General features: G+C 52.8%; 5 protein-coding genes across 5 annotated transcripts; 2 read left to right on the forward strand and 3 right to left on the reverse strand.

The window, feature by feature from the left end:
* Window positions 1–282: 282 nt before the first annotated feature.
* Window positions 283–1,483, reverse strand: CDEST_04427 (uncharacterized protein). Its single transcript, XM_062920586.1, has 3 exons — window positions 1,042–1,483; window positions 784–973; window positions 283–721 (listed from the first exon to the last, which is right to left on the reverse strand). The coding sequence occupies exons 1-3, from the start codon at window positions 1,369–1,371 to the stop codon at window positions 516–518; spliced, it is 726 nt and encodes a 241-aa protein (XP_062776637.1). The 5' UTR covers window positions 1,372–1,483; the 3' UTR covers window positions 283–515.
* A 1,651-nt stretch (window positions 1,484–3,134) lies between these two features.
* On the reverse strand, window positions 3,135–4,536 carry CDEST_04428 (Putative alpha/beta hydrolase-1). The gene has a single exon (XM_062920587.1). It carries the CDS (start codon window positions 4,467–4,469, stop codon window positions 3,366–3,368), a length of 1,104 nt encoding a protein of 367 aa, XP_062776638.1. The 5' UTR covers window positions 4,470–4,536; the 3' UTR covers window positions 3,135–3,365.
* A 461-nt stretch (window positions 4,537–4,997) lies between these two features.
* On the reverse strand, window positions 4,998–6,404 carry CDEST_04429 (uncharacterized protein; the record flags this gene model as incomplete). Its single annotated transcript, XM_062920588.1, has 1 exon — window positions 4,998–6,404. One exon carries the CDS (start codon window positions 6,402–6,404, stop codon window positions 4,998–5,000), a length of 1,407 nt encoding a protein of 468 aa, XP_062776639.1.
* A 2,072-nt stretch (window positions 6,405–8,476) lies between these two features.
* On the forward strand, window positions 8,477–10,590 carry CDEST_04430 (uncharacterized protein). Its single transcript, XM_062920589.1, has 4 exons — window positions 8,477–8,605; window positions 8,699–9,993; window positions 10,049–10,248; window positions 10,333–10,590. Exons 1-4 carry the CDS (start codon window positions 8,566–8,568, stop codon window positions 10,529–10,531), a joined length of 1,734 nt encoding a protein of 577 aa, XP_062776640.1. The 5' UTR covers window positions 8,477–8,565; the 3' UTR covers window positions 10,532–10,590.
* Window positions 10,591–14,827: 4,237 nt separating this feature from the next.
* CDEST_04431 (Putative extracellular membrane protein, CFEM) lies at window positions 14,828–16,944 on the forward strand. The gene is made up of 6 exons (XM_062920590.1): window positions 14,828–15,093; window positions 15,170–15,550; window positions 15,616–15,720; window positions 15,782–16,170; window positions 16,232–16,299; window positions 16,359–16,944. Exons 1-6 carry the CDS (start codon window positions 15,010–15,012, stop codon window positions 16,742–16,744), a joined length of 1,413 nt encoding a protein of 470 aa, XP_062776641.1. The 5' UTR covers window positions 14,828–15,009; the 3' UTR covers window positions 16,745–16,944.
* Window positions 16,945–18,610: the final 1,666 nt, after the last annotated feature.

The raw sequence follows: 18,610 nt of genomic DNA on the forward strand, positions 1-18,610 counted from the left end.
ATCTCCACGCTGCTGGACACAGTTGTAGTCATCAAGGAGGTATCACTACCCTTGCAGGTCTTGGTCCAGGAAGGGAGAGGTTGGCGACGAGACACAGGGACCTTGCAAGATTCAAAGTGGCCGTTCATCCCGAGACGACGGCATCGTGAGGACGATGGCGAGCTCATCACCGGCGACAAATTCAGCAATAACAGGTCCCGCCGGTGGTGACCGTGTCTGTGTCCATGGGAACGTGGGAGAAATACAATTTCACGGGCTTATGTGCCGTGAAATGGGCGCCAAGTTGGCCCAGAATCAGAAGCAAATCATTATTTCTTAAAATTGGCCGATTCTGGACTATGTCATAAGCATTTCTGATCCATATTCTCCGGTATAACTCGACAGCATCCATCCGCACACGACAGAGCCAGCCTCCTGAGTCAAACCACCTGGAAGATGTTACTCGAAGGCAACCTCGCCGCCTGCGCCGCTCTCTGCCTGGGGACCACTAACATCGCACGGCGGGTGATTCAGCGTTATCTGGGCGGCGTAGTGGCATTCCCAGCACCCGCAGCCTGTGGCAGAAAGACGGCAAACTCGCCGTTCATGTTGGCCACCGTCAGCGTTAGCTCGTTCTCTTCAGCCTCGAACTCGAGCTCGCCGAGGGCCGGGTCGATGATGAAGGCATTGAGTTCGGGGAAGAGGCGGCCTATCTGTCCCTTGCTGATATCCAACGCGTCTACTGCTACGTCAGCGGTCTAATTTCCGAAGAAGCGAAGGGCTCGGGACTGCATAAAAACTCACTGCCTGGGTTGATGATGTAGTCGACTTTTGATAGAGTCACGCCTTGTGCGCCTTCGGCCAAGTTGATCTTGTAGGAGACGGGCTCGACGGCCGTGAAGCCTGGCGGAGGGGCCGCAGGATTCCTGTTCTCCGTCACGGTGAGGGTCCGGCCGACGGCGTTCTGGAACTCGACTTCGAAGCGGCCGTTTTTCTGTGCAGAAAAAGAAAAAATTGATGTTAGATATGCCACTCTCGTTCAGTGACGGCGGCGCTGCTTACTCCGGGGGGGAATAGGACGTCCTGTTTGACATTTGCCCCTCCCAACCGTACGGGCACGGTGAACTGTCCCTCAATCTCTTGCTCCTTCGCCGCGCCCTCCCCTCCGGCTTCTTCTTTGGCTTCACCGGCGGCACCTTCACTGGCGGCAGGTTCTGGGCTCGCCGGGGTGCCTTCAGCGGGTATCCGTTTCGTGATGCTTACGTCCTCCGCCGCACTATGAGAAGCGCCGTCGTTTCGAGGGACTATGCCTGTAGTCGAGTGGCCGGAGAGGGGCAGCGAGGTGGCCAGCAGAAGCTGAGAAGAGAACAGCGCAAGCGTGGAGAACTTCATGTTGGGAGATGAATGATAGTAAGAACAGAAGGAGACCAACACAGTTGGCTCGTGTGGGTGGCGGACTAGCCGCGAGAGGGTAGATATTAGTTGGCTAAGTAGCTAAGAAAGTAAACGGACGAAGTGTGCAACCCCTCCCAACCACGGATGCGGCGCTGGAGTTCTACGAGGTTATATGTTAAAAAGAGCGCGCGGGCGCGTGTGTGGTTGAGTCTGGTCTTATGGCGTATCTTACACGGCCCCGGAAGTGGCTGGCCTCTCTGGGGGAATAGCATGCCAAGCACAGCGGCATCATGAAACCCACATAAGACCACAAGGATGGATGGCCTCTCCTCCCTCCCACCATCCGTGCTGCCAAGCTCGCCAAGGGGCATCTTGTTCCCCCCCCCTCAAGAGCCTCATCGTACGGACTAGTGCAGTAAGTCGACCGGTAGTAATGCATGCCGCTGGCGGCTCGTCATGCCAGTTTTGCTCGAGGTCCGGCGTCAGCTGTGCTTGGCGGTGTGGCAACTCGTCTCTTCTTGACGATTCCGGATGTTTGGTTTATGCCGAAGAACACAGCTACGTCAAAATTTTGGGGAAGTCATTTGATGAGGTCACAGTGAAGAGACCTAGCGGCCAGAAATCGATTTAATTGACATGACTATGGAGTGAAACTAGAAATAAGGTGAAAGAGTCTTGCTGGGAGGTCGCTGAGTTAATTGCCCAAGTCAAAAGTTCGTCCCATCGTCCCGAATACCTGCATCGGTCCTCAAACGCTAGTCTCTTTTCTCAAGCACAAAAGCAAGTGTTGTCCGTCATTTCTGAAGCCGTCATCCTCCAGCCCTGAATTTCGGCTGACCTCACATTTTGGGGGAGGGGGGAAGAGGGGGAGAGGGTTCTCCGTCCCCTCATGCGAGTCTCAGATGAAAGGTGTCGTAGGCTAAACTTAGACTCTCAAACGCAAGTTCTTCCGGTGTTCGAATCAAACAGTGGTTGTAATCCCTGTACCGACCCCTTACCTCCACGGCGACAACTCTGGTGGACGACGGCCGGCTATGCGACCAATGGCTCCGTAGGGTTGGAGCGCTTTGCGCCGGGGCCGTCGGCTCAACTTGCTCTGGGGTGAAACGCAACCATGGCAGCACCAGAAGGCTGGTTGGCCCCTGTTTGTGATCGGTTCAAGGGTATCAGATTTTATCACTTTGCGTTGCAAGTCCAATTCTCACAGTGAGTGGGTGGGAGCCGTGTCTGCCTAAACATCTGAACGTCAACAGTCTGATTTCATTCGAACATTTCCAGGCTTCTTATGGGTTTACTCTTACAGAATCGGAGTGTGAGATAGGTATGCAACATAAAGCCCGTACGCCTGAATCGTGAATGCCAATCGGCGGAAAGCATTTTGCTCGTCTTGGCAGTCAGCCCATTTTGACTCGCTCTTCATGTTCGGTGGTATCCCGGCAAGTGAAGCGTCGGCCATTTTCAGGGTCTTCCTGCGAGCCCTCATCGCTTCCGCCTGCACGACCCAGGCGTCGAGCTTATGACCTGCCCATTCCAACGTGTTGGTTCCAGCGATGTACCTTGCTGCAGAGGTCGAAGAGACCTTATTTTTGGCTTATACCAGCTGTGTTCATGCACTACAATCTGTTTCTCGGTGAAGAAGGCGTTCGACTTGGCAGTGGCCTACATCCACTAAACGAGTTGAGCCTCGACAGTCAAGCAAATGTGCACGCGTGCCATGGACAGATCAACGGATTTCTGTTAGAAAGTACCCAAAGTTTCCCAGTGTATTCACTTTGATCCTTGAAAATTCTCTCCCGAGCTGTTGCGGTCCTAGCTGTCACAAGTAATGAATTGTTCTCAGGGCGGACGGCATCCGGCGTTGGTTCCGTAGAAGTGGATATAGGGCCGGGCCAGATCCGGAGCTCGGTTTCGGCTACTCCAGCGCCGCCTACCTAACAATAAATGGAGGGAGTTTTAGAACATGAATAAGATACCAATCAACCCACAGAGTCTCACAGCTTCTCAAGCAGCCGCTCTAGAGCGTCGGCACAGTACTTGAGTACAAGGTTCAGGTGTGTTTCATCTTCCTTGACGTAGAAGTCCGGAGGAGAGCTGAGACGCGAGGCGATTGCCTCGCCCATCCGGAATGGGACATTCGTGTCCTTCTTGCTATACCACAGCTGAATTGGTATAGAGGAGCGCATGTCCTCGAGACGAAACCCCCAGTCGCTCGTCAAAACCCGGCCATCCTCCATATGCCCGTCCACTCCCTGCTTGTAATGCTCCCGATAGGAATCGAGCATCATGGTAAGAATCTCAGGATCTCTCAGAGTTGGTAGATCCGGATTGGCCCAGCTGTACGACTTCTTTGAAAGTCCGTCGCGAACTAGCTCGACCATCTTCTCGTTAGACACGCTGTTCAACACAGCCATCACCTTGGTCTGCAGCCAGCGGATTAAAGACGGGAAATACAACAGCCCCTTGAAAGTGAGCCAGTTGCCCCAGTTCATGCCCTTGGTGCCGACATCGATCGGGCCCATTCCGCCAATGACAGAGACACCTTTCAAGTTTTCTTCTGGGAGGGAATAGGCGCACGCCAGTGCGTACGGGCCGCCGCCCGACACGCCGATGACGCCGTAGGATTGGAGGTTCAGGTGCTCCGCCAGTTCGCGTATGTCGTTCGTGTGATCCAGCATCCTGCGGCGGGGCTGAGGAGAGCTGTTGCCGATGCCGGGTCTTTCCACGGCGATGATCCTGGCGCCCAACCTCACGCCAGGCGCGTCGAAGAATGCGCCGCCGGAAAGTCGACAGCCGGGGTAGCCATGCAAGTAAAACACCGCGTGGTGGCCGTTCATTGCGCCGTAGTATGCGACACCGAGTTTGCGCCCGTCGGACAAGACGAAATCTTCAGAACCGGAGTCGCCCACGTGGGAGAGGTTCCGTTGCCTGAGTAGAGGCTGCTGGTCCGGGGCGGCATCTGATGTATTTGCTGACCACACTGGCGACACGGCTCCGGAGCGGGCGAGAAGGTTGACGACCCGTAAGCGCGTGTCGGAAGTTTGCAGCTCAATAGCTCTCAGCAATGCCGCTGCACATGTCCGGATTATATGCGCCATGAGTAGGGAGGGTACTATTCGTAGAATGGTTGGTCTTTCAGCGAGGTTGTAGGGATGCAACGCCGGCGTAGTGTGGGAAGGCAAGTTGGATGGGGAAAACCGCGTAGAAGAAGTTGGCTTACTTCAACCCTCTGATTCATGGCCACGTGCTGTGAACGGGTTTAGGCTAATACGAAATCCTACTGCGTCAGGGCTATGCCCGTTGTGGTAATCATGTTGTACTTCCGCGGCAGTTCTTGTCAGGTAACTATTCCTTAGGCTGTGTTAAACTTCAATTATATCATGATTTATGTCTCAAATGCAGCGAAAAGACTCACTCACCGCGTTTGCGCTTATATCATTTTGGGTCACATAAGGCTGACTAACCACTTCATGGACTGATGTGAAGAGATGCTCAGCAACTGCGGCACTGTTGATATATTCTCTCTCGTTCCCAAACATCAACTTCAGAACGCCTCCATCGTGAACAAAACACCCCCCCAAAAAACAAGTTTCTCTCTGATTGAGATGTAGTACAGTGTTGTGACCTCAACCCTGAACCCTCTTCCTTTCCATGCGCCTCATCTCTTCGTTCTCCTTTTGTGACTTTCTCACCTCCTTTTCTGCAGACTTCTTCATCTGCCTCTTCGCTACCTCGGGATCCACCCAGCCGACATTTGGATCAGGCTGACGCCTATTCAGTTCGCTGATGGCCTGTATTTTCTCTTCAAGCTCCTTCCTCTTTTCCTTCTTCAGCTGAAGAGATTCCTTCTTGCTCTCGGCTTCGGCGTCGGTCATGCCTTTCAGCGCCCGCTGCTCCTTTTCGCGGACAAACCTCTCTTTCGTGGCCTGGCTTGCCTGTCTGCTTGAAGGCGGTAAGCCGTAGAGTCGAACGTGGCAAACGTTCCCCGTTTGTGAGGTCCACGAAATTTCGGACTTTTCTTGACTGATCAGTCCACCACGTGAAAGGGTAAAGAAGTAGAACCAGGGCTCGTCGTCTTCGCTAGATGCATGCAGGGAAGCAGGACGTCTGTAGTGTTCTTCATCCAAATATTCACGCCGGATGTGAAGATTGACCTCGTTGGCTTCATTGAAACACTCGGAGGCAGTATCCATCCAGTCTTTGACATCGGCGCCCAATTCGTCGGAATCCGGAACCAACTCCTGGCCTTTGAGAGAATACATACCGTGACTTAGCTCGACGTATATGGTGCAATAGTGCATCATTGAGCATTCACAGGAAGGGTACTCTACTGGCTCTAGGCTTCTATTGTAGAGTGGAAGGAGGGTGACAAGCTCGAACTCCAGCATGCGGCGCTTTCTTGCCATGCGAGCGAATCTCTCTGCGTTTGCCCAAATCATCCTCGGCGAGATCTGAAGCTTTCTCAAGCCGGCACAATTGGAGATTGTGTGCCAAAAGAGCGGCCAGTCCGTTGGACAAGCATCTTCTGGACCCGGCCTGTCCAGCCAGACGTGAAGAGGCGCGCCGTTGTCGGCGGGGCTCATGACGCAGATTTCCGTCACAAGATTGCGGTACTGGTGGCGCAGGTTGTGCCTGAGGGCCACGATGACCTCGAAGGCGCTCAAGAAGCAAAACGTGTTCCGCGACCAAAAGACAAGAGCCGCTTCGGCGTGGATTTGGCGGTTGACGAGGAGAAGGTTGACGCATTTCCGTTTGGCACAGTCACAAGCCGGCTCGGTGACAAGACGATAGGGATTCTCGCATATCATGACGTTCTTCAGCAGGAACGCAGGAGCCTCCCACAGGAGGGATTGTGTGGATTTGTAATAGCAGCCGGATTCGTGAGAAATGCCGTGCCTTTTTGGTTCGACGAGAGAGTATTCGTAGATTTGGTCGCGCACCTCGCGGGGAAGTTGCATGAAAAAAATGCCGCGCCGCCGAGGCCGTGGAGGTAGTGGGAAATCGGGGCGGATCGTGAGCGTCAGAGTGGGCATGGTTGAATGATTTCCTGCTATTGCAGTTATTAAGGCAGCACAGAAGCTGAGAGGTTTGTGTGAATGGACCTCTGGACTTAAATATTGGTTAGAATAATAACCCGTGGGCGAGTTTGCTTAGATGCCAGGGGATTCGAGTGAACCCGGCGTTGGTCTGGAATATTCTCCTTCATCTTAACACATGTATCAAGCATGAAACTTTCTTTCACTCTTCAAGTCCACTTCTTGGACAATCAAAGAAAGAAAACATGATGGAAGTTGTATAGTTAAATGATACACAAGTGCTTCTAGACTCATAGCGCAAGCTCAACCCAGCCCTTGACTGACTTCTGTGTCCATGGTTTCGCCTCTAACTACATAGCTAAAGCTTTTGATAACAGACTTTGGCATTCAACACACAGCTTGTGGCTGAATCAGATTGCTGTCAATGCCTACTTAAGTGATGTTTATTGAAACTCCAACAACAGGACTCTTGTCTTACACAGTCCTATGCAGTTGAACTTGAGAAGGTAAAGGAAATGGGGCAGAATCTGCCTTGACTCGGAAGAAAAGGATAGAATTGCAGACAAAAGCAATACTTGATGATCTCAGTTACCTGCAGTTGTGACCTGAAACAACGTGAACCAGCTTGGCGTGGTTTGAATCCTAGTCTGCGTAGCAACTGCAAAACATTCTATTTGATAATCATTTGTATGAGTGTTGATGAGGTTGCCTCAGCTGGGCCAAGCGAAACCGAGAGGCAAGAGGTCTTTGATCAGGTGACACATGCTATAACTTCCCTAGTCGAACAGACCATCTCTACGAGATCAACTAGATTCATAATGCACAAGACCGAAGAATAAAAAGCGGCCAGAAATGAAATGTCAGTCCAATATGTTGGGATGGAAGACAGGCACACGTGCCGAAACGGCCTCGGTTGTCTTGACATAACAGACAGGTAATCATGAACGAAATTAATGAACCAATCAACCGCCAAGGACGATCCATTTAAAGAGTTCAAGTCCCTCTTATTTACTACAGCAGGTGGCGGTTGGCGCCGTTCATCCCTTTGCCAATTATCGCCACCGAAACTGCCAGGATCTCAACGGTGCGAGACGGGTTCTTGGCTGGCTGCAGCCAACGGATTTGAAAGGTAATGACAGAGTACAATGCAGGCTGAGGCGAACCACATCATTCCCCGAGCTCAACCGAGACGCGCAGACATACCGTTCCGCTTTAATAAAAGACTTGTGCTCCGCAACTGAGCAGCCAGCCGCCTCCTCTTCTCCACAATCCCGACGCGTCGGTGACGATGTCGAGCCAGATGTCGTCTGTGGGTATCGACTCGCGATGACATCCCAGTCTAGCACCCGGAGGCTAGGCTACAACCAGAAAGAGGGGCGTAGGATCGATCGGACGAAGAACGAAACCTCCCCCCTCCCTCCATCCCTTTCTCTCCCTCGGACACTCCTCGCGTTACGTCCCAACGGCTGTCGGTCGGCGTCACTGCGAGACAGTTCGAGAACCGTGCCCCGGGCTCACTCCCCGGAGTGTTGTTTCGCAGTCCAGACCAACCGAACTTTGGGCCCTTCGAGACCCTTGATTGGGTTAATTCCGTGGTCTCATAGGACGTCCCCGGGATCAACATCGTTGAGAACAGGAAACCCCGCCATGGTATGTCATAACAGACATCATGGGCGGCGGAGAAGACAGACTAGTGGCTTCGCGAGGGAGAGCAGCAGCCGGCAATAGATGGGCAGAAGAATAGAAGAAGAAAGGGCAACACCCTCCGGCGCCCCCTATCATCGTGCGTCGGCCGTGCATGCGGGCTCCCAAAGTGTGGCGGGTGTTTCTGGGGTCGATTGGTGTCTCGCATAACCCATCTTTCGGTCTAAACCTATCAGACCCCGGGACAACCCCAGACTCGACGTCACAGACCGAGGACGCACGTCAGCCCTCACACCACCTCCTCATCGATTCTCTGATCGACGTCATCGCCGCCAGCTGCTACGGAGTTTGTTGGTGTGCGGGAGGTATAATGTGTATATAGCGCAAGAGTACAAGCCACACCTGAGCCAGTCGCCTATTTTGATATTCAACTTTGCGAACTTTTTGATCCCATCACAGTTGTACATTGTAAACTAAATTTGAAAGAACACAAAGTCTCAGTACAATTGTCAACATGTCATCATCAGTAAAGCACCACAGTGCTCCTTTGGAAGGTAAGATATCATCTGTTGTGTCGTGGTTCTGCCCTGCATCAGGAGCGAGCCTAGAAGCGTGCGTGCATCAGCGACTAACACAGTCTGCTCCAGCCTCAACCCCACACAAGTCATCCGCTACCAAGAAGGCGGCGACGCCAGCCAAGGTCGACGAACGTAAGGCACATGCCACCCCGAAGAAGGAATCGGCCTCAGCCGCCGCGAAAGAGAAGACGACGCCAGTAACGAAGAAGGTCTCTTCGTCAACATCCAAGCCGGCCGCTTCCGCTACCAAGACACCTACGTCTGCCTCGAAGACGGCCTCGTCGAAGGCCAAGCCTACCACATCCAGTGCACACAAGACAGCTTCGCAAGCTTCCAAGCCCGTTAAGTCCGCATCACACACTGCGCAGAAGGCGACGAGCGGCAGCAGCGGTGCCGACATTATCAAGAGACTTCAGGAGAAGAAGAACCCACAATATTCTGAGACAACTGGCTCGGACATCGTCAAGAGGATCCAAGCAAGAAAGGCCGCGGCAGCCAAGGCGGAGGCTGCACCGTCTAAGGCCGAGACCACGGCGAAGAAGACGGCATCAGCAGCCAAGCCATCAACACAATCCGCATCCGTACCTAGAACTTCAGCCAGTGCCCCCAAATCGGCACCGGCCCCTACGAAGCAGCCGGTCAAGCCCGCGGTGATCCCGGCTCCGGTTCTGAGAAGCGTACCGGCCGCCAACCCCACCCCTGCGAAGACGGCTTCTGCCCCGGCCCCCAAGAAAGAGAAGGTCTACGCCCCCGGCGCCCTGGTGCCGACTGCGGAACTTGAAGCGAAGCGTGCGAAGGCTGCCGCTGCCAAGAACGCGGGTCCCAAGGAGAAGAACTACCACCCGAGCGCCTTGTTACCCACGCACGAGCTCGAAGCCAAACGCGCCACGAAGAAGTCGGGCCAGATTGGAGGACCCGTTGGCCAGGTTACCGACACCGTCGGCAAGACCGTTGGAGGCGTCACCCGGACCGCCGGAGGCGTTGTTAGCGGGGCCGGGAGGACTGTTGGTGGTGTTGGCAAGACTGCTGGTGGAGTTGTTGATGGAGTCGGCAAGTCCGCCGGCGGCACCGTCAACGACTTGGGCAAGATCGTCGGTGGTGTTACCGGAGGTGTCGGTAAGCAAGTCGGTGACACCGTCGGTGGCCCGCTCGGCAAGGGTGTCAGTGGCGCTACGGACGGGCTCGGAAAGACTGTCGGCGGAGCTACCAGCGGCGTCGGCAACACGCTTGGGGCCGCTACTGGAGGTCTTGGGAAGACTCTCGGTGACACCACTGGTGCGCTCGGAAGAGGTGACGTTATGGGCACCGTCGGTGGGGCCACTGCTGGAGTCGGTAACACCGTCGGAGGTGTCGGAAAGGGATTGGTAAGTGCCCCTTTGAGGCTACACACTGGCAATGGTCGACTAATGAACTGTGTAGGGCGACACTGTTGGCGGCACTCTTGGAGGTGTTGGTGACACGGTTGGTGGACCCGTCGGAGGCATCGTCGGCGGCGTCGGCAAGGGCGCGGGCGATGCTGTCACTGGTATCACCGGCGGCCTAGGCAAGGGCGTTGGCAAACTCGGCAAGGGAGATGTCCTCGGCGGCGTCGGTGATGTTGTCGGAGGTGTCGGCGACGGGTAAGCATATCTTCTTTACATGTTCCACGAACGTGCAAACGTCCCCTCGTATCGGAAGAACCCGTATGGCTAACTTTATGACAGAGTCGGAGGCCTTCTTGGAGGTGTACTCGGCGGCGTTGGAGGAGGAGGAAAAGACAACGGCGGAGGTCTTCTTGGTGGAGTCCTTGGAGGAGGTGGTGGAGTCCTTGGAGGAGGTGGTGGCGATGAGAAAGAAGGAGGCGGTGGAGGAGGTCTTCTTGGAGGCGGAGGAGGAAAGGGTGGTGGCTTGTTGGGATTGTAAAGTGTTGATGTTGTCTTGATGTGTATTGATAGCTGTAAGTGAATAACGATTTTGCGACTGAAATTGTCATGAACAAGTTCTCGAACCTTTCCCTTCAGATACAGCCAGCACCTTTGAAATTTATTATAGTGAAAAACTGTCCAGTCACACTACTCTCGTAGCCATCGTTCCATCGCAACAATTAGCCACATAATGGTCGGTTTCTCTACTTCGGTTTTGCCAAACTATCAGCGATGCTGGCCGCGTCTCACGAATCCTCGGCATTCAGTATCTCTGGGTGGACCTTCTGTGCATTGTCCAAGAGCCTGAAGACTACGAGCGGGCGAGTGAGGCAGAGAGGACGATGCAGTATTACGGCAATGCCCATGTCGATTGTACCCCCTTTGTCAACGGCGGCGGACTCTGGATTACTACAGTGACAGACAGAATCCACGGTTGTTCACGCGAAATTCGCCTTCCATGGAATCACGAACGTGGTGCTAGATTGTTGTTAGCCAACGAGGGCGATAACTTGGACTACTCGAGGGCAGGAATCCATAAGAAAATCGACTCGGTATAATATAAGTCGCGCCTGGACCTTCCAGTAGCGGCTCGACTCTGCCCGTGTCTTGTTTCGTCTCCCCGATAGAATGCTCCTGGATTGCAGAAATGGGTCGTGGGAGACCTGGGGACTAAGAGGCTTCAGGGGAGCTGCTTTCCGGCTTTTTCTCGCCCGTCTATGAGGAATTTGTGGAATGATTCGAGGAGATTCTTGAATTTTTGGTATTCGTTCTTCGATCATTTCACTAAGAGGAACCTGAGATGCCCCAAGGCCATATATTTTGCCGTTTTCAGACATTGCAGACAGGTACTCGGCGACCCCTTGGACATGCCGTTACGCTTGGCATGAGAGATGACCTCCTCATCGATCATGTCACATCTTTGACCACGGAACTGTCGTCTCTGCCGGCATTGGCTACTGGTCTTCCGCCATGGACTTGACTGGCGGCGCGATGACCCAGCGGGAGGTTGTCGGTCAACTTCTCCCGCATAAGAGATCTTCAAGAGCCACGGCCTCGACTGGAAGAAATCTGTCGTTCGTCGGATTTGGTGTCGAGGAGCCTCAAGATTCGGGGGACAACCCTCGAAGCGGACGAGATCCAAAGGCTTATTGAATAGTTACCTCATCAAGAACGCGAGTGGACCGATGGACGTCCATGTTCTACGCCGAATCGGCACGGCTCGCTTTGGTTCTACAAATAATACTTGGCTTGTCACTGCGACGCCGGTGAGAAACACGCATCGGCGGATTGCATCGCCTTGCGCGTCGCTTCCAGAGCAGACCGTGATACGTTGGCATTGTTGATTGGGCTTGGTAGGCTCTTCGAGTTCTACAACCTCGGTGACAACCCACTTCTCTGGAATCTTCTTCTGCTTGGGGCCGCGGAGTAAAAGACGAGAGGATGCTCTTCGAGACTCTACCGTCGTGCCGGTGCCCTTCCTTCAGAAACTGGTTGATTACATGGAGAATCATGATCCTGGGTTCGGGCAGACCCTAAGACAACGTCTTTGGCAAACAGCTCTCCTCATCCAACACATTCTTCTTGGTAACCGTTACCTCTAGTGCAGACATTTACCATGCCAGCGTCAACGGCTCGCTTCTCGCTGCAAAACGACCGAAGAAATTTATTGGTGATTGCCGGATCATGTGCAGCTCCCCTTCCATGGGCTAAGTGGCTTTTCGACCTTAATGATAGCCTGGTGTAGTCTCAAAACAGAATCAAAGGATTCGAACTCACGAAGAGTAGAAGGGCCTAGACCATGGCATGTCATGAGACTGCTGGTGGCCAACACCAACCGTGAGCAACTTTCGAGGGCGAACGAGCATCTAATAAGAAACAGCATACTGTTCTCGTCATGAGCCATAGAGAACCATGGAAGCAGCAAAGTATCTTTAGCCCAGACCTACCGGTTGGCCGCTTTCCATCTAGACGATGCTGCTTGACTGGAGCCTAGGTTTAAGGCTCGACGTCGTAGGCCAAGCGCGCGAGGCTGTCAAAGGAACCACCCACACTTTCTCCGGATCAGGAAAGCATCGCCACATCGACATTGATCGAAGGGACATACGTATACGTTGATTGGTTCAGAAATATTCATCTTGCATTCGGTCACAGACAGTGCTTAATCATAGAGTGCTCTACTGGAGCCGGATACAAACCCAACTGAACCACGAATACGAGGCCTCAAACGGTGTGGTCTAGAGTGAGTTTTAGTGTGATCCTGCTGTAGATTAAGTCGAACAGAAGCAATTGTGCTCAACATTTCTCTGAATGTTACTCTTTTCCATCGTTTCAATGTGAGAGATACGCAGTCCTGAGACTGGACGTGTTGCATGTCGATGCCACATCATGTGTCTTCTGTAGAGAAGAACAGACAAATACAAAGATTTCCGACGTGAAACATAAAGAATAGTTGAGAAGCAATACAGAGGCCCGGCAGTTGATTACCCGCCGGACTCGTGGCACGGGAGACGCGGTTTCTGGGCAAACGGTCGATAACATCACACGGAATTTGGGGCGTAAGTCCGATTGCATGATCAATACATATAGTCTAGACCACCGGAAACATACACCATCTTCGTTACTGGTAAATTAAGTAGGGCGTTTCCGATGACAGGCGCCCAGCCTCAGTTCAAAATACCGAACCACACCTTACTATCTCCAATTTGACTTAGATGACATCCTGGACTTACCTCGGCACATTCAGGTACCTAGAACCAATGCTCGCCGAATCTGCCCCCCAGCCATCTCCAGTAATAATGGGCCATCGTTGTTGGTGGGATCATGTTGAACGGAATTCGCCAAGACTCACTACACGTTTTCGGCCGGCTTCGGGAGGGGTACCGGGAAAAGTAGACAAGGTGCGTTGCGATTGGCTCGGTCGCTCGTCCGAGATGAGACATGAGGGCTGGTCTGTCGAGGATTTGCATGTACCCAGGCATGTTTCTTCCATATCCGGGCGACAAAACCATGGTCTTGGCGGTCGAAGAATACTTGGCGACGTGGTGACACGGCAGCCTGACAGGTCTCGAGAAAGCAGCATACTTTCTTCGGCAACGAAGCGAGAAACATGACTTCATGCCGTTTGTCACTGGGTTTGACCTCTTGGGCTTGGGAACGAGACTTGTGTTTACACTGTCACGAAGGAAAGAAACTTGTTGTGAAGAGATGCTGTGAGCCGAGTAAGGCTGGCTGTCTATGTCCTACTGTCGAAGGCACCGCTACCATGCATTCTTTGAGCATGTCGCCAACTTGGAGGCGAAGGAAAACCCCAGAATCCCGAGGTTCTGGTTCAACGGCACTTCTAGGCATCTCGTGGACGCCGCCTTTTCGCCAAGTAATATCACAGTCGTCACCGGGCAAAGATCCAGGGCGAAGATGACGAGAAACGAAGGACTGGCCCAGTGATGGTTAGTTTATACAAAATTCCACGTTCGCAACGCGGGGGTTTCTCAACCCCAACGCATTCCTTTCACTTCACAATCTCAAAGATGATCGTTAGCAGAATTCCTAGGGCGAGTTACTGACGCCACTAACGCCTTGGCCGAGACTAGACTCACAGTCCAGGGCTGCGTCTCGGCTGTACCCCTAGGTGCATTAGATGCATAACAAGGTGCAAGTCTAGCGTGGGATTCGGGAAGCTCGAGGCATGCTTATGACGCATGCGGCCATAGGAGCCGAATCACTCTGCTGTCCACAAAAAAGCGCCTTCTGAGCCACTCGGAGATCTTATGGTTTTTGCTTGGCCGATTTCGATGGCTCGACCGACTCCCAAAATGGATTCTGCGAGCTCCATCACCGATCCCCTTCGCCGGCTAAGGGAGTTTCAGCCATACAGCACGACAGCCACTTGGGCTCGGGAAGCGTTAATACATACATGGCCAAGCACTGCAGAATCCATGGCCGAAGTAGACCCCGCGCGAGTCGGCTTCACCCCGAGAGACTGTGGCCTGGCGCCATCCGGGGCGAGCCCTCTGGTCCTGGACGGTCTTGTCTTGGTCACATACTTTACCCAGGCTTCACCCAGGCAAGCCAGGGATGCAGACATGGAAGAACAACGTGGGTTCCGTGAAAAGAGCGATTGGAAGACTAGGCGGGGGCCAACCCGTGCGAAGAGCTCTGAGAGGGCTTTTCCGTGTGTTCATGAGCCATGGATCGGATCTGATGATTACAGCTCCAGTGGTCTGAGCCGGCTCAACCGCACGCGGCAAGCCACTTTGCCCTCTTCGGCGGTGGCTTACACGACATCGCCCCCGTCGGCGACGGTCGATCCGAGAAAGGTCTTTTCCATGCCTTTAATTCCTTACCCCTTCCCTGGCTCTCGCACTTGCATGTAGTTTCCCTCTCTCCCTCCTTTCCCACTCCTTCGAGCCCCCCTTACATTCCGTCATGGTTTGATCATTGCCAGCTATCGATCCCCGCCCAGCGAACTCATTCACAATGAAGCCCTATCTCTGGGCCCTTTCCTTCTTATCCTGCCTGACGCTGGTGTGCGGCCTCTACGACGATGTCCCGGACTGTGCTGTGAGTCTAAATCCTTCTGCTCTTGCTATCACCCCGTGTTCGAACATGTAGGCTGACACGAACGGCCATCGTTTAGCTACCATGTCTATTCGAGCCCCTCGACTACACGCCATGCCAATTCTCCAATTCAACGTGTCTTTGCGAAGACATGAATTACAACATGGCTGTGATTCACTGCGTCCGAGTTCAATGTAGTGTGGAACAAGCGTTGCGTAGGATACTCACCCTTCGGTCGCCTTTGAGGTGGTGGCAAGGACTGACAGCGCCGTTGATAGTCACGAAGAACCGAACCTGGCAGGACTGCGGATTCAACTACCACGACGAAAGCGCCACGATCTCCTGGGTTCCCATTTTCCTCTTCGGCGTCGTCACACTCTTCTTCGTCGGACGACTGACTACGAAATGGATGGGGCTCTCGACATGGGGATGGGATGACTGGACGATTGTGTTTGCATATGTACGTCCATTTGGTGATCTTCGGATAAAGATTGGCTGTATGCATAGCTGACAACATACAAACAGATTATGATGATTGCATTCTTGATTGCGACTGTGTTAGGGAGACGTTTTGGGTTCGGGAAAGACATATGGACGCTCACCGTGGACCAAATCACGGCATTCATCAAAGTAAGAAAAAACTTCACAGCACCCGATGGTGCGGTCGACATCGCTGACCAAGCATCAACAGGGGTTCTTCGCCTTCGAGATTTTGTACTTCGTGACGCTCGCCGTCATCAAAGCCTCGATCCTGTTTCTCTACCTGCGCATCTTTGGCGCCATCACGGAGACGTTCCGCCAGGTCCTCTGGGGTACGCATATCTTCAATATCGCCGTCTGCGTCACCTTCATCGTCGTCAACCTTAACCAGTGTAAGCCTCTGAGCTACTTCTGGCACGGGTGGGACGGCAAGCATCCCGGATACTGCATTAACCTGTCGGCCATGACGCTCTCACATGCCGTCTTGAACATCGCCATCGACGTTTGGATGTTGGTCCTTCCGGCAACGCAGATTTACAAGCTCAACCTGCAGAAGAGGCAAAAAGCAGGCATCATGATGATGTTTGGCGTTGGTATCTTGTGAGTCCAATTCCCCTTATTTCTACAAGCTATTGGGGCTTGGGTCTAACAAAGATATAAGTATCACGATTGTCAGCGCAATACGCTTGAGAAGCGTGTCCGTGTTTAACAAATCATGGAACCCGACTTGTAAGCACGAACCTCAACTTGCCCATGAATGACGTGTTTGACTGACGGGATTTCTCCAGATGACTTCTTTGGCCTCGCGCTGTGGTCACACATCGAGCTGTGCGTGGGCATGATCGTCGCGTGTATGCCGGCAGCCCGCTCGCTGGCCAGACGCCTCTTCCCCGAACTACTTTATGTCACCAATATGTCGACGAGGAGAGGGTCAACTAGGGCGTCGGGCAACGTCAAGATCGTCTCGCAAGACATCGCCACAATCCACATCGACGACTTTCCAGAAAGCTCCATGGCGAACTCAAGACAGAAGGATTCTGTCGGCACCCTGACGCCGGACCGGGTGCCCTTAAGGCGGCTGACGACCAGCGACAGCTTGTTGGAGGTCATGAGCGAACCGAATTTCTCATTGTTTGAAGGGTCCAACAAGGGCAGCAAGAGCAACGATTGGTGATCTAAACTAAACCCAAGGCATTGCGCGGGGGAAAATGCGAATTCAGCGATACGGACGACTGCGCAGGAACTGCGAGAAGCGTCGAACCAATACCCCTTTTTTATTGTGTTATGGCAGATTGATCTGCACCTATGCCTCCTCTCCTAACTTTTCGAAGATCAAATTATCTAATTACAAATATTCCATATACTTTTTCAAACCCACGCTGGTTTCTGATCAATACTTGCAAATTCTCCATCGCACGAGAGACCGCCGCCGCGCTCTTCACGACCCATTCTCTCGCCGTTCCCCGGAGAAGCGGACGCTGTCTCGCTGGATCATTGACAGGTTCCGGTTCGGTCCGAGGACATACCCTCAGTCGAGTCCCAAGCCTACGGGCTGGTCACAAATACTGGGACAGCTTCTGACATGGGATACGCATGATGATCATTGGCTATTATAATTTCACAGTCATCGAGTGGGTTGGTGAAAGAAAGGCCTCAATCGTTTCGCAACCTACGAGGAGAGTTGGTGTGATAGCGAAGCCGTGATTGGGGATTATTTGACCTTGGTGCTTCTGTGTCTTTTCACCGTACAGATGGTCGTAAACCTCCCTTTCAGCTCGATGCCACCATGCTTCAAAGCTTGCATGACTGCTTGCTGACTACAATTGACAACTGCCATCAGTCTAAGGTTACCAGCTTCCAGTCTTTGGAGTTGATACTTACCCAACGCAATCATATCACTTTTTTTCACCAACCCTCTTGATGACTAAAATTATTTCATGTCCGGAGTGGTGCTTAAATGAGAATCAGACTGGTCCTGGTCTCTCGGTGGATGAAATCCAGCTTGATACTGGAGGAACCGTTGCCATTAAGAGATACTTCAATCTGTAATAACCACGAGCGTGAGATATGGTACATGTTGGCGTCACAGGCTCGTCCTTCGAAAGATATCACATGCTCTCACATCATCGGTTCTTGGTGTGGTTGGTGGGTTGAGACAGGAGGGCATTCACAGCATAGCCATTATTGGAAATTTAGAGAACTTGTTTTGGGTCCTGAAGTAAAGCAGCGCCAGGGAGAGAGTGAAGAATTTAGTCCAAAACCGCTAGCAACCTCGGCAATTGTGAGGAAGACAAGTGATGTTGCAATCGAGACCTCAACAAAGAGTCTCACGAACCCACCCCAATGTAGGATGATCTCTAAAAAGGCAAAGTTTCCACCGACTAACTTAGCTCCAAGTGAGGTTCAAGATAGACCGCCACAGCAGCACACACTATCAAGGGGGATTAGGGCTAAGTATTGTAGCTTCTGGGCTCATGACAAAGATTTGTGAGCAAGTTTGTTAGCTTAAAGTCGACTCCAATGACGCTTTGAAGACAACTAGACAAGCTACTGCAGGAACAGAAGCATTTGGAGCAGGCACACCAGTTCAGCATTTGTAAGGCCCAGGGGTAAGGCCCAGGGGTATTCACGCGAGTATCGACGGACACAGGGCTACAGTCAGGACTAGGAAAGCAAACCTTCAAAGTCAGGCGACAGGTGTTGACAGAGACGTCTTTCAATTTGTTGCAATGGGATGATGCAGGAGGAGTCTTGCAATATGAAGTGAGATTGGAGAAGGTGTGTGACAGTTCACTGAGGTGAGGAGGACCTTAGGTGAGAATGAGAGTGAGAGTGAGGGTGAGTAAGAAGTGAAGAAGCCTGGAAAACAAGGTTGGATCCAGGCTTCAGTGACAGTGACAGAGCGCGGAGTTTCCCCAGAGCACGGTCGGTTCCAAACATGCAAGCTCTAAGCGAGAGAGGTACGAAGAAACCTTCCCAGTTATGGCGAGAGAACAAGTACCGCCGGCTGTGTCACCCCGCCAGCGCTCCGCATCGAAGC

The sequence above is a fragment of the Colletotrichum destructivum genome, chromosome 3, assembly GCF_034447905.1.
Source record: "Colletotrichum destructivum chromosome 3, complete sequence".
In the NCBI taxonomy this organism is placed as follows: Eukaryota; Fungi; Ascomycota; class Sordariomycetes; order Glomerellales; family Glomerellaceae; genus Colletotrichum; species Colletotrichum destructivum.